Source organism: Pseudoliparis swirei, chromosome 3, assembly GCF_029220125.1.
Source record: "Pseudoliparis swirei isolate HS2019 ecotype Mariana Trench chromosome 3, NWPU_hadal_v1, whole genome shotgun sequence".
Lineage (NCBI taxonomy): Eukaryota > Metazoa > Chordata > Actinopteri > Perciformes > Liparidae > Pseudoliparis > Pseudoliparis swirei.
In genome coordinates, this window is record NC_079390.1 from 4,884,221 (window position 1) to 4,898,822 (window position 14,602).

At 42.9% G+C, this 14,602-nt stretch overlaps 1 protein-coding gene across 1 annotated transcript in view; it reads right to left on the reverse strand.

Moving 5' to 3' along the window:
- The window catches only part of LOC130191992 (protocadherin Fat 3), a 98,399-nt gene that overhangs the window by 13,903 nt on the left and 69,894 nt on the right, over nucleotides 1-14,602 (reverse strand). The window contains exons 46-51 of the mRNA XM_056411804.1: nucleotides 13,805-13,952; nucleotides 11,137-11,547; nucleotides 9,757-10,012; nucleotides 2,999-3,094; nucleotides 2,270-2,329; nucleotides 1,933-1,971 (exon numbers count right to left, since the gene is read on the reverse strand). Of these exons, the coding sequence (XP_056267779.1) occupies nucleotides 1,933-1,971; nucleotides 2,270-2,329; nucleotides 2,999-3,094; nucleotides 9,757-10,012; nucleotides 11,137-11,547; nucleotides 13,805-13,952 (1,010 nt within the window). The remainder of the gene's footprint in view (nucleotides 1-1,932; nucleotides 1,972-2,269; nucleotides 2,330-2,998; nucleotides 3,095-9,756; nucleotides 10,013-11,136; nucleotides 11,548-13,804; nucleotides 13,953-14,602) is intronic.

The following is a 14,602-nucleotide window of genomic DNA, read 5'->3' on the forward strand; positions in this document are numbered from 1 at the left end:
CGTGATGTTTGTAGTGGGTACTGACGGTGCTCGCCATGTATACACGTGACACTCAGTGTGTCTTCCAGGAGAGGGGTCTGGGCGAACTCCGTCGCACCAGCGCCACCACGCCTGGAATCTATCAGGGCGATGGCGTCTCGCCCGTTAGCGGTGACCGGAGTCGTGGGTGAGTCCCCCGTCTCGTCTGCCCAGCCTGTGGTTAGTAACCCATAGGGTCGTCCGCGGGTTTCTCGCTGGTGGCCGAGACCATGTGCACATCACCCTTCTGGGGACAGTTCCAGGCGATGTGGCCTCCTCCCAAGACTCAGAACACCTTCGTGGTCGGGCTGGGGGGCCGCCCATGGTGTTTCCTGTGTAGGTCTCACGACGGGCCCCTCCTCGGGCTGTCGCTTCTTGGGGCGTGGGGGCTTTGTATTTCCCAGCCGTCCACTGCAGTACTCCCTGGGCGGCCTGGTACCCTTCCAGCAGATCCACCAGCTGGTCCACGCCTGGGGATTCTGTTGACACACCAATTTCTTGGCGTCAGGAAGTGACCTCATGAATCGGTCCATGATGATCCGTTCGATGGGAGTGAGGGTTTTGGCTCTGAGATCAGCCAAGCATTGGTAAGCCTCACTCATGCATCTGTGCTCGAGGGGTGACTGGGGTCGAATACCCACTCGTGGTAACGCTCTCGGTGATCAGTGTAAACCCATGGCGTTCAAAATTTCCCGCTTTAGGGTGTCAAAGTGGTAAGGGGTCAGTGGCTACGTCCTGGTAGGTGGTCTGCTTATGCCTGAAAAATGGGCTAATCAGTCCTACCCATTGGTCGATAGGCCACTCTTCTCTGACCGCGGTCCTCTCAAAGGTTAGCAGGAAGACCTCAATGTCATCCGGGGGTCTGCTTGGTGAGGAAGCGTCATGGGTGGACCCGCGGACCCTCCCTCTCAGCCAGCCTGCTCCTCCTGGGCTTCGTAACGCCTCCGTGAGTTGGGTCCGCAGAAGCTCGGTGGTTTGCTGCTGCACCAGCAGGGTCTGGTCGTATGCCTGCTGCTGTTGATTGTTAACTATGAGCTGTTGATTGTTAGCCACGAGTTGTGCAATCAGCGCCGTTAAATCCTTTGATTCCATTGTAGTTGGGGGGGTTTAATCATTATCTTCAGTCAGAATGCGAAACCCGCATTCTCCACCATATGTGGCACCCGGTGGGTGCCCCGTGACTGAGAAATAATAATTAAACTGTCCACACCCAATTTACCATCAAATGCAAAGTCTTTTATTTCCCAATACCAGAGGTTTAGTTCAATCGGGCGTATCGTCGTCTCCCCCACTTCCCTCTTGTGGGCTTCTGTCCTGTCTTTTATCTGCCACGTACCGGGTGGTGATTGGTTGCCGGCCCGTGCCTCCAATCACCCCCAGGTGTTTTCACTTTTGTCGTCTGGCTGTCGGTGTTCCGTTGGCTCCCTCTCTGGGCCGCAGTGGGGAAGTACAGGGAACAGTCGGTATTTCCCATCCCTTACTTCCCCTCGTGGTCTCGTCCGTGGCTGGCTGCCACAATATACTGTATATATATATGTATATATACATATATATACATATATATATATACATATACACATATATATCTTTTCCTTTGCATGTGCATATCTCGAAAATCAATAAAAGATTTGATCACAACAAAATATAAACTGACATCCACCACTATTTTTTTTTTAAACCAATCCTTGCAGGAAGAAACTGGGACCCGAGATTCACATTCAAGTCTAGGGGAGCAAAACACGTGCATGAACATACATGTTAATCTGTAACCGGGCTGTAATAAACATATTCAGAGTGAAGAATGTGAAGAAAACAAAAAGGCCGGGTTTGAGGGATCACAGATTGAGAAATAAGGCCAAGGGGATGGAAAGTTTAAAAAAAAGATGTTTTTCAGTTGCTTTTCATCTCACTCACCAGGGCTGTTGCACTGCTGTTCATTGTCCATGTTTGACACTGCAAAGGGAGAGAGAGAGAGACTGAGTCAGAGAAAAGACCGAGACAAACAACACAAAACAAAAGCAAAAGGGGGTACAATTTAAACACAGAGAGATCCAGTGTCAGAAACTGACACCAAAAAAAGTGGAAACCTATGCATGATGATTTATTCTGGTAAGAAAGGGGGATTAAACAATTGAGGCTCGGCTGCCTTCAGAAAATTATATCTCAGAGCAACACCGCTGAACAAACACGTTGGCATCAGGAGACAGACAATAAAACAGATAGAGGACTTAACGGAAGATATTATTCATACCTTCGCTTTCAATATTATCAACGGCATCGTTGACGAGACGTATGACCGTCACTATGGAGGCTGGGCAGAATACAGAAGAAGAAGAAGAAGAAGAAGAGAGACAATGTCAGTGGATTTGTGAATAAGTGTAAGGTTTTACATCACGGGTGTCGTAACTGAGGTGAGATATTAAAAAAAAGTGCATACGCATGTGTGTGAATAATAATTGTTGAGGAGATATGTGTGTCTAATACGTGAGTGGGAGAAACACAAAGTCTTTGAAGCTACATGGGTTCCTTATCTTAAAAAGCACACACACATACACACACCTACACACACATGATTATTAATCCGTCAGGCTGCCTAACTTTAAACCAGAGACAGATTAACTTCATATTGGAAAAAGAAACACCTGTGGATTAACCATGTGATGCATTTGTACATTATGGATTTGGTTGCATGAAGGTAACTGTCATGACGCCTTTTCCAAAGATCTATTTTCCGCTTGCTTTTATGCTCAATATGTTAACACAGCTAATGCATTAGACTAAAAGTTAAAAAGTAGACTATTCCTACGTTCAGATAGTTTTATCGACCAGCCTTTTATGCCTTGAACTCCTAAAAGTGTTTGAAATATACTTTGAGCTCAATCTGCTCCTATTTGAAGTAAGTTTTAGAAGCCTAAAAAAAATCGGAGTTAGACTATTATAGTGCAATGTCGGTGGGTTGTTTTCAGCATTAAAGTCTTACCGTTGTCGTCAAAGGACTCAGACGTGTAGGAGCAGAGGGAGCGCTCCTCGGAGGCGGAGTCTGATTCACACGCCACCGCGTCCAGCTGCGACACGTCTAACGTAACACAGAAAACACAGGTACAGGTTCATTCCCTTGTTTCTTTATAGCCAAAGAGACAAATACAATGCAATCCAGTAAGCCAATGTAAATTCAACATGCGAAGGCGATCTTGCAATACCAACATGCCTCTATATTTGCAGAGCTATTGACTGCTGTCATCATCTTTACCTTCGCATTGAAAATGCGGAAGGTAATGTTTTGATCGCCGTGTATTTATTTATTTGTATGCGTGTTCCTCGCATAACTAAAAAAGTATTAAACCGAATCGCATGAAATTTGGTGGGATGATTGGTTATTATCCGGGGACCATTTGATTCGATTTTGGGATCGATCGGGTCAAAGGTCAAGGTCATGAAAAGGTCAACATCTTCTTTTTACCATAGCGCGGTCAATTTGTATCCAATTGGCATGCAACTAATGCCAAAATGTTCATAATTCAATGCCCAATCTTGTGATATGCGAAGGTATGCGCTCTACCGAGTGCCCGTTCTAGTTTGTTTGTGTGTCCATCAAGTGGGCATCAAGTGAGAGCTCTCTCACCCCGAAGGGATGTCTTCAGGATGAACAGGATACATGATTACAGGAATCAAAAAAACCACTGCAATGTATATATATATATATATTATATGGGCATGTTGGTTTTGATTATATCGGCGAAGAATAGACACCAAGGTACAGTAAGGATGTTTATTGTCATTCTAAAACACATACAATGAAATTAAGTTGGCGACTCATCAGTCAGTACAGCCGCAACAGGTAAAAATATGTATGAAAACACGAAGACAGGACATTATCATTTAAAACAAGACATTTAAAAAATAAATAAGAATAAATATAACACAGGCATTAATGGCTTAAAAGTGAACAAGTGTTGTGTTATTGTGGGAGCTGGTGGGTGGGGTGTTGTGTGTGTGTGTGTGTGTGTGGGGGGGGGGGGGGTGATGGAGGAAACCGCTTTAAGACACAGACAAACACAAACTATCCCAAAACATATAGACACCTTTGAATTGCCTCAGAACAGCATTGTCATCCAGCCGGAGGTGTCACGGAGAGCAGGAGTCACCGAGTTACTTGTGAGGAACAACTCCTCTAAACAGCAGGTACAGCACATCGGAAAAAAAAAGAAGCCCAGAGTTCAACCAATCACATGCAAAACGTCCGCTCACACTGCAGAAATGAAAGAGTCACAAAACCTGACATGAGTGTCTGGGCGAACACGTCGGGCCTCCATTTCATTTGCAGAACGCTTCCAGCCTTTAGGGGCCTCCGCTTAGCCGCGACCTGCGTGACTTTGTTTGGAGGAGACGTTTGAAATAAATACAAGTCGGCACGATTCCTGACACCGTTTTGTTTCCTCCGTGGAGCTGTTATTTTTCCGGGGGGTGGGGGGGGGGTCAGAGTGATTTGTTTTGCCAAACAACTGCCAGAGGGGCCCCGGAGCAGGCTCCTCGTTTGTCACAACGGCTTCAGATAACCGCCGTGAAGACTTGTCCGTTAAAGCCCAGAGAGAGACGGGTATGCGGCTCGGACAGGTGCTCTAATTTAGCAGCAATAAAACGCCGCTGGTGTCACATCGGTGGTTAAATTGGGGGGAAAGCGATACGCCAACAAACCAACGGAGCAGAAATCACAGGTATGGGGCTTTGAAAACAAATCTATTTGGAACACAACACTGCTTTGAAATTGGACCCGACAGCTCTGCTGATGTGATTAAAAGTAACTGTTGGCAACACTAAAGAGGCTTTATGTTGGCGTGTGGGGAACAAACAGGAAAGAGGAGCAGAAAACACGTTTCACTGCGTCCTCTGCTGAATCTCTGTTGCTGGTATAGCAGATTAAATACATCATATTGAATGAATATCAAGATATGTCAGTTTTTATTGATACATTATGATTTTTTAAACCCATTTATGAGTATAAAGTAATGGTGGTACTCAGCCTACGCCATATGCCACCATCAGTTTAACTAGAATGTAACATTTGATTCAAACGCCATCCCATTATTATTACTATATCTTATTATTACATATGCACACAAATCAAATGATCAAGTTCTTTATAAATAAAATATTTATTGTGACTACACAAATAAACAGAAAATAAATGAATAAACAAAATGAATATAATGATATAATACTATGTACAGTATATTGAATAACAATAAACCACAACTGAATAAAAAGGATTACATGTGACCGGGTAAAATCAGTGACATATCATCGATTAATGCACATCAATTAATTATTTTAATATTAATGTTGCTCAAAACATCTCTGCACCGTTCAGCAGCTTAGTTTTGAGAAGCAAGGGCGATTGTGAGGCAACTTTTATCTTAGTTTTGATCTCAATTTAATCTAGATATTTACCATTTCTTTACGTGACTTAAATTTAATTGACCTGTAAGAAAATAGAACTAATTTACATCTAGAGATGTTATCGTTTCCCGTGACGGCTCTGATTGGCCGATGGGAGTGGAGGTGAGCAGCGTTGTTCCTCCGTGGACATCTCTTCATCTTGATTAGTTATTGAATATTCGTCGTCGGTTGAATCACATTCTTCCATCTCTCTCTCCGATATCTTCGTGAATCGGTCGTCTTCTTCGTTGGTGTTTTAGTTCTTCCTCCTCTCCATCTCTATCGGCGGGATGCCGAGTCATCTTATCACCTCCCTCCTTCGGAGCGGCGGGGGGGGGGGATATTTTTGGCACCTTTGCCACTTTTGAAATGTCTTTCAGCACGTTGGTGCATCGCCGGTCGACAAGGCCGTGGTTTACAGGTCGGGGAACACAAAGTTAGAGAAGAGGCGGAGCCATGGAGCCACGGGGGACAGATCTGAGGGTCGTAACATATCAGAAACCGGGCCAAGGACGGCACTCCATCAGCTTCTGGTCGGCTGGACGTCCTCTCAGAGATGCTCCAGAGTGGAAGTGCCGTGTCGGAGAGAAGAGCTCTGATTCATCACGGGAACAGCAAAACAACTCCCATCTGGATTATTTAATTCAACCCCTCTTTACAGAATGAATACTCGTTACTAACAGAGTTGTTTTTAATTCTTCCATATTTGAATGGAAATGCTATCTCAGCTGCAAAATGATCCCAAATAGTTTGATATAAATCAATGAATAAAACCCTATCAATTAAAAGATTGAATGAATTACACAACAATCACACAACATAGATAGACATTGTTCTCATGACAGAGCTGTACTTGTGGTATACCCATGTGCATAATACATTAAAAGATAGGCTATAACACAACTTTCCAGCATAAATTAGTCTCCTGGGTGGGAGACACAAAGGACAAGGGTGAAATGCCTGCCCCCCCGCCCTGTTTGTCTGACACATTTTTTGATATTTGGTCAATTTCAAGATTGCACAATTGATGTATGAAGACACACATATGTATGCTGAGTCTGTAAGGTACGATGAGTTTTGTATGATGACATAATGACATAACAGATGCAAAACAAACAGGAAAAAGAGTCCGCTGTTGATGGTTTACAATTACATGGAGGTTGTTACTCAGAGGTACATTATAAAAGTTTTTTAAAAATGAAATACAAGGATTATATAAGGAGTAGCATATCAAATAGAACTTTCTTTAAGTCTTTTATTGCAACTGAAATGCGTCTCTGTGTCCTCAGAAATGTGTGTTCATAACCAGAAAGATGGGGTCATAAAACATTTTGGATTTTGAGAGTGACCACAAGTCACTGTGAGAAAAAAATGAAAACATCCTGTAAGTCAGTCATAGTAAGTCAAAAATAATGATAGTATCTCATAGTTATGAGATGCTAAGTCATAATTATGAGATAGGAAGTCATAATAATGAGATGCTAAGTCATAATTATGAGATAGGAAGTCATAATAATGCGATGCTATCTCATATTAATGACTTACAGGATCCTCATTTTTTTCTCAGTGGAGTAATGGGCTTCCATATATAGCAGATTTTGTGAAATGAAAAAAAGAGACTTATTTTAACTATGGGTAGAGAAAAAAAGAAAAAGAAATTAAGTTTGTACACTTACAAATGTAAAACCACAGCCAGTGCTATTCCTGAAATCCTGAGCAGAAATACAACTGGTGATTTTGAACTGCGGTGGTTTCCAACTCTTTCAACTCATTTTTCACAAAAGCCATTAGTAAAACCACTTTTCCTTTTTTCGGCAAAGCAATGAACAATCTGTTAGTTTACCTTGGATAGTTTTAAGAGGCTTTGTGATTGGTGTTTGCTTCTCGTCCTTTACTTGTCTGTTTCAAACTGCTGTTTTATGGACGGTCAGGACCATGAGGGCCGAGACGTCTGGACATCACCTCTCTGAGCCCGATCTGGGCGGTCACGGTCCGGTGCGTCTACGGAACAAGTCAAACCCTCCCGGGGGGGATGAGGGGAGTGAGACGGCGCCATCAATCAAACCAAAGGAGGGAGGCGTCCCCGCTGCAGGTGAACCCTCACAACATAATCCAGCTATTATTATTCCTTTTGATATGGTGCCAGTGGCTCCAACCTGCCATGTGCCAAACCTTGGCAGCCACGTATGAGGTTACAGACCCTCCCCCCCGCTCTAATCCCTCAGTGAGCAGTAGACAAACTATGTTCTCATCCTCCAAACTTTTTTAATCCCCTATAGTTCTCAATTCGTCAGTTTAGATTATTTTTAATTAGAAATATGTATTACCACTAATAAGCCAAACACAGGTCAACAAAACAAAAAACATCTTCACAAATGCCTTGTAGTTCGTCCTCATTAGTTTCCATCATCTACATTATAAGAGGAACTGATGTCATTCAATCATGAAGCTTTTTTTTAACTATTTTCCTTTTAAAATATAATGAATATCAACATGATTATCCCTGGACTTCCAATACTCGAGGGCACAACAAACAAAAAACTGAGCAACATTGAAACCGATTTGTTCACTTATTTTCTAGTTATTTCATTATTTATGACATTTAATTTATTCATGAGCGGCAAGTAGTGACAGAAAAACAAACGATATGTTTCCTCAGGTATCTTTTTATTAATTAAATATGAAATATTAATGAAGATACTTGTTTGCGGTTGCTGCGCTGTAAATACTTTCCAAGTGATTAAATAAGTTAATAAATAAGTAGATTCGTCATTCAACCAATACTGTGAATATTATATCGCTAAAATACATTTTAATTAACGGGCTGTGATGTCACTTGAACCACTTTTAGAGTGCGTCCACTCAACATGGGAGCAGAACAAATTAAACTAGAATGGGCACTCGGTAGAGCGCATACCTTCGCATATCACAAGATTGGGCATTGAGTTATGAACATGTTGGCATTAGTTGCATGCCAATTGGATAAAAATTGACCGTGCTATGGTAAAAAGAAGATGTTGACCTTTTCATGACCTTGACCTTTGACCCAATTGGTCCCCGGATAATAACCAATTATCCCACCAAATTTCATGCGATTCGGTTTAATACTTTTTGTGTTATGCGAGTAACACGCATACAAATACATAAATAAATACACGGCGATCAAAACATAACCTTCCGCATTTTCAATGCGAAGGAAATAACATAATTCTCATTCCCACATGGAAGGAATCAATAATTAACAGGCGGGAAGTTCCCGTCGCACACTGGACTATTCAAACGAGTCGGCCGGAGAATCGAACCGTGTGACGTTTACCTCTAAATATCAAACTGGAATCATCCGCTTCTCACCCCTCCTCCTCAGCCCACTTGGATGAAACAATAAAATGGTAGAAAATGTAATGGTAAAATATAGTAATTTCATATTATGCGAAAGTATAGCTAAGGGATCAGTAGTTTTTTTGGGAGAGTGATTTCGGGTGGTGGGAATATAAGGGATGGACCAGCCTGCCGTCGTAAAGCTAACGGCCTTTCACAATGGGGGGGGGGGGGGGGGGGTCATGGAAACTGAGAGTGATAGGGGGAGCAGTATAAGTTCTCAGGGGCCGGTTCAAGATAAGGAGCTGACCTCTCAGGATGTAGGAGAGAGACTTCTTCTTTGAAGTTGTCAGAACTCATTTTCAACACTTGTGTTTTCTTTTTTAACGGGGCCAACAGGTGTGACCGAAATCCGTATGAAGAAGGCCGGGACTGTTCGTTGAATCTTTCACAACCAAAAGAATTTGACGTGAAAAGTTTTAATCGAGTGGCGGTGTTGCTAATTACTTTGATTTGGTCGTAACTTCTTTAGAGAGCAAAAAAAAAAAAAGTAGGACGAGAACATCGGAGATCACTTCTGGCTGATTACCTTGAACCATTCAAACAGAAGTGCACAGGAGATGAACGAGAGCCATCCAGATAGAAGAGGACACGATTACCAATGTGAGCGGAGTGAAAGGAAAGTGCGTCACTATCATTTTTATTATTATTATTTACGGCTCCCAGCAAGTAAGTTGGAAAACTACAATTTAATAAAAAATAAAAAATATGAACCACTCTTTCTTTGATGTGTATGTGTGTGTGTGTGTGTGTGTGTGTGATCTCTCCGTGGTGATGACAGTGTGTGGTGTAACATGATGAGTTCATGGCCCGTGTACTCTGTGGTCAGACACTGTTTGTGCATGTGTGTGTGTGTGTTTGTGCATGCGAGTGTGTGTGTGTGTGTGTGTGTGTGTGTGCGCATGCCCACGGTGGCAGTCTTACCCTGTGGACTGTTATCCCTCTGTGTTCTCTCCAACTCAAAAGCTCTCTGCCCCCATTCCTCCTCTCTTTCATCTCTCCCTCTCTGCAGCCCTTCCTCCCTCGTTTCCTCTCCCTCCCAGGACACTTTGTGGGCCGGACTGCGCTCCGAGCGGCACGCCGCCGCCGCTGCGGGAGGGAGATTGGGCGCCACGCTGCAAACGGCGATGCCCCTCCTATTGGCCGCGCTCCTAGACACGTCCGAGAGGAAGCTGCTCATCTGTGGAGACCAAAGAGAAACACAGTAATGCACACACACAAAATGCTAACACATCCGATGACAAGTCCATTTCTAATACTTTGTTCTCGATTAAGGGTTCTCAAACTACCCGAGACCCCTGTATTTCGCAACACTGGCTTATATACTGATGGGCAGGAGACACCAGTCATGGCAGCCTATCAGTGTGTGCATGTGGGAGTCAGAAAACTAGAAAGGTGCCATTTGAATGCAAGTTATTATTCTCTTAGAAGTATATTGTGTGAAAAAATGGAATAATTACAAAAATGTTCATTTCAACTAAAACTGCCATTTAAAGCCCCATAATGTAGTTTTTCCCTTTTAGCGCCCCCTTCAGTTTTGGAGGTATTTAACGTTTACTTCAGTGTCGTAAATACCCAGTTACGATAGATGCAGCCTCGCATACACTTGTATTGATGACCAGACGAAGTGAGAAACCAAGAAATGATGTCAACCGATAAGGTAAGAATATTCAAAGATTTTACATAAATATGACTGCGTAGTTTTATTCATTGTGATATCGGAGATGAATGCTAACATAACCAAAAGAATGACAACATTTAGTTTAGATGAAATACCGATGGCGTTTTCAGCCGATATACGTTGTTTTCTAAATGTTTGAATGTGGAGTACGTGTGATCGAATACAATATTGTTGATGACACCAAAAAGCTACATATTCATAATTTACATTGGAACGTGTAATTCATTACAAGAGACTTTGCTTGCTTTGCCCTTATACTGGAGCTGCGAGCGTGGACTGGCACTATATGACATTGCGTAATCACTGCCAGAAAGCAGGTCGAAGTCCATCCGCCCCGGATCGGGCGGCTCCAGAATCCGACATAGCGGAGTTATTTCCCCACAGACCCCCGATGGCAATGGCGGAGGCGCAAATCGCCATATTAAAAGTCATTGGAGCGGCACCATTTTTTTCAAGCTGTTATTTTAAGGTACAATTGTTGCATAATGTTACTTTAACAAAGTCTCTGTGACCTATAAAGTCGTCTCACGATAGGAAAAGACAAGTACAAAAATATAATAAATATATATGAATAAAAGCATTAATACACACACACACACACACAGGCACACGTTTGCACGTACCTGACTGCCCTCACTGAAGGAGGTCTTGTCACCATCTGCGCTCCTCATGCTCTGGACGCTGAGTCCTCCCGGTAGATGGGAGTGGGCAGTGGGTCGCACCGTGACCTGGGGAGGGCCCACGATGCTCCCTCCCACCTCCCCGTAGATGCTGGTGGACACCGGAGATCCCGACACGCGCACGGCCTTGAACTCGATCCCTTTGACCCCCGTGCCGGTCTTGCGCAGCATGTAGCTGGTCTCCGTGGAAATGGCTGACACACCCATCACGGCCTGAGTCCCTGGGTCGGAGTCTTTCCTAAATTTGATTTTCTTCCTGAAGGCGATGAAGAGTACGAGGAGGAGAATGATGACAAAGGCGAGGACCCCGATGCCAATGATCTCTCCGGGGCCGACGTAAGATAGGGGCTCCGCCTGGGTAGCATAAGGTGACACATATCATGAATGTTATCGAAGTAAATACGAGGTATATGTCAAAATGTAATATGGGGATTATCTCGTTTAGCAGATACAAACACACATTTCCAACTTGGTAAGTAAATGTCATTTATCTCTGAAAAATGGGTCTCGCTGTAAAATTCTGTCATTTTGGAGCCAATGATGTAAAAACTCTGGAGGCAGCCATGTGGCCACTGTAGTTGTGAAGATACAGAGGGCTTGACTTTCTATTCCCAAGAATGTTTGGGAACGATACTGAAGTAAAAGAATACACGACGCACTGAAAAGACCACCGACCTTACAAAAGTCGTATAACCACATTTCTTTACATATTCAATTTTGTTATATTTTGGTATCAGCTTTCAACTGCAAAGGAAACACAGGCATCACATTTCTGGTCTTGCAGTATGGAGGAAATTGAATTAAATCTAGAGATGTGTGTTTTAATTGGATATCATTGGAGAAAGCTCCAAGAGTAAAGGCTTTATTTTCCTACCCGTTTAAATGTCCTTCAACACAACAAACAAAAGCTAAGTATCAATTTGTTGTGAAAGCATCCTGATGGGTTTGTTGCCTCTCTGCTAATTACAGTTATTCTAGAGAATAATGAAAGCATCTCCTCACAACTTGAAACATTATTTGCGCTTACAGGGTATAAAGTCAAGAGTGTGACAACGTCAAACTGAAAACTGTGATTTCCACCATTATAAACACTTTCATTCATCTACTGCAAAGACACCGAGCTGCTGAACGAGCCCTCCAGGGGTTCCCACGCACAACACAATCCTACAACACTACTTCACTAAGTATGTCTAATACGAAGCAAACTAAATGTGCAGAATCTTTTGGATTACGGGGGCTATTCTGTGGCGTAAAAATAGGTAGGATGGGGGCCAGAGCCTTCAGGTATCAAGCTCCTCTTTTATGGAACCAGCTTCCACCTCCAGTGGAGGGAGACACAGTCACCTCTTGTAGACTGAAGACTTTCCTCTTTGATAGTCTTATAGTTAAGGCTGAGACAGGATCACCTGGTCCAGTCCCAAGAGATGCTGCTATAGGCTTATAGGCTGCTGGGGGACGTTTTAGGATACACTGAGCACCTATCTTCTCGTTTTAGGATACACTGAGCACCTATCTCCTTATTTTAGGATACACTGAGCACCTATCTCCTCGTTTTAGGATACTCTGAGCACCTATCTCCTTGTTTTAGGATACACTGAGCACCTATCTCCTTGTTTTAGGAAACACTGAGCACCTATCTCCTTGTTTTAGGATACACTGAGCACCTATCTCCTCATTTTAGGACACACTGAGCACCTATCTCCTCGTTTTAGGACACACTGAGCACCTATCTTCTCATTTTAGGACACACTGAGCACCTGTCTCCTCATTTTAGGATACACTGAGCACCTGTCTCCTCATTTTAGGATACACTGAGCACCTATCTTCTCATTTTAGGACACACTGAGCACCTGTCTCCTCATTTTAGGATACACTGAGCACCTATCTTCTCATTTTAGGACACACTGAGCACCTATCTTCTCATTTTAGGATACACTGAGCACCTGTCTCCTCATTTTAGGATACATTGAGCACCTGTCTCCTTATTTTAGGACACACTGAGCACCTATCTTCTCGTTTTAGGATACACTGAGCACCTATCTCCTCATTTTCGGATACACTGAGCACCTATCTTCTCGTTTTAGGATACACTGAGCACCTATCTCCTTGTTTTAGGACACACTGAGCACCTATCTTCCCGTTTTAGGACACACTGAGCACCTATCTCCTTGTTTTAGGATACACTGAGCACCTATCTCCTCGTTTTAGGACACACTGAGCACCTATCTCCTTGTTTTAGGACACACTGAGCACCTATCTTCCCGTTTTAGGATACACTGAGCACCTATCTCCTCGTTTTAGGATACACTGAGCATCTATCTTCTTGTTTTAGGATACACTGAGCACCTATCTCCTCGTTTTAGGATACACTGAGCACCTATCTCCTCGTTTTAGGACACACTGAGCACCTACCTCCTCTTATCTCTCTCCTTATGGATGAATTTACATCTCTCCATCACACATTACTAACTCTACATCTTCCGGGGAGTCTATTAGACTTCACACCTCATAGGGTCCATTGGAGCTGGCTGTGCCTGACGCCTCCAGCCACGGAGCTGCTGATGCGAAAATGTAATTGAATTGAATAAAGTCAGCGTTGCTCATACTCTACCTGCGTATCGTCCCCCGGTGCCTGATCGTCACAAAACTGACCCTCGAACCCCTCTGAACAGTTACAGTAGAAGGACCCCAACGTGTTGACGCACTCCCCAGCGTTTCCACACCCTTCCTGTTCGCACTCATCGACATCCCCGTCACATCTGCAGGAGCGCAGACACAAAGACAGAAGAATCAGAGATGAAAGCATGACACATTTAAAAAGAGAGAGAAAAATACTTCTTTGAATCATCTTTTCAGAGGGACTCTCAATTAAGGGATTATCTGCACGGATGTCCTATTATCCTCATTTACTGTATATGGTTCTGACTTAAATAAATATGTTTGAATGCAATCTCCATTTTTTTCTTTTCAATTACTTTTTTCTAGTTTTTAAATAAGACTTTACGAAAGTGGGTCTGATGTAAGAAGAAAACGCATTTCTGAGTGTTTGTTGGGAGCTTTTCTTGTAAAACCAAGCATTTTACTTGGAACGATAGTTTACCCAAAGAGGCCTGGATATAGCGTGCTCATGAATACTGAATACCCTAATTTACAAACCTCGAGAATTCAACAAGCTTACTTAGTTTTTGAGTCAAGGATTCATCTTTTAAAGGGATATTTTCAACCTTTTTTAGGGAACTCCTTAATTGAATGTACTATATTTTACTGTTATTTAAATGGTAACATCAATCTGGAAGATTTTTCTTGTCAATTACACACTTGTTTGGAGCAGAATATATAATGTACTTTATGGTTTCAATCTATATTTATCATTAAATGTTGATTTAAACAATGAGCTGCCTGAAGAAAT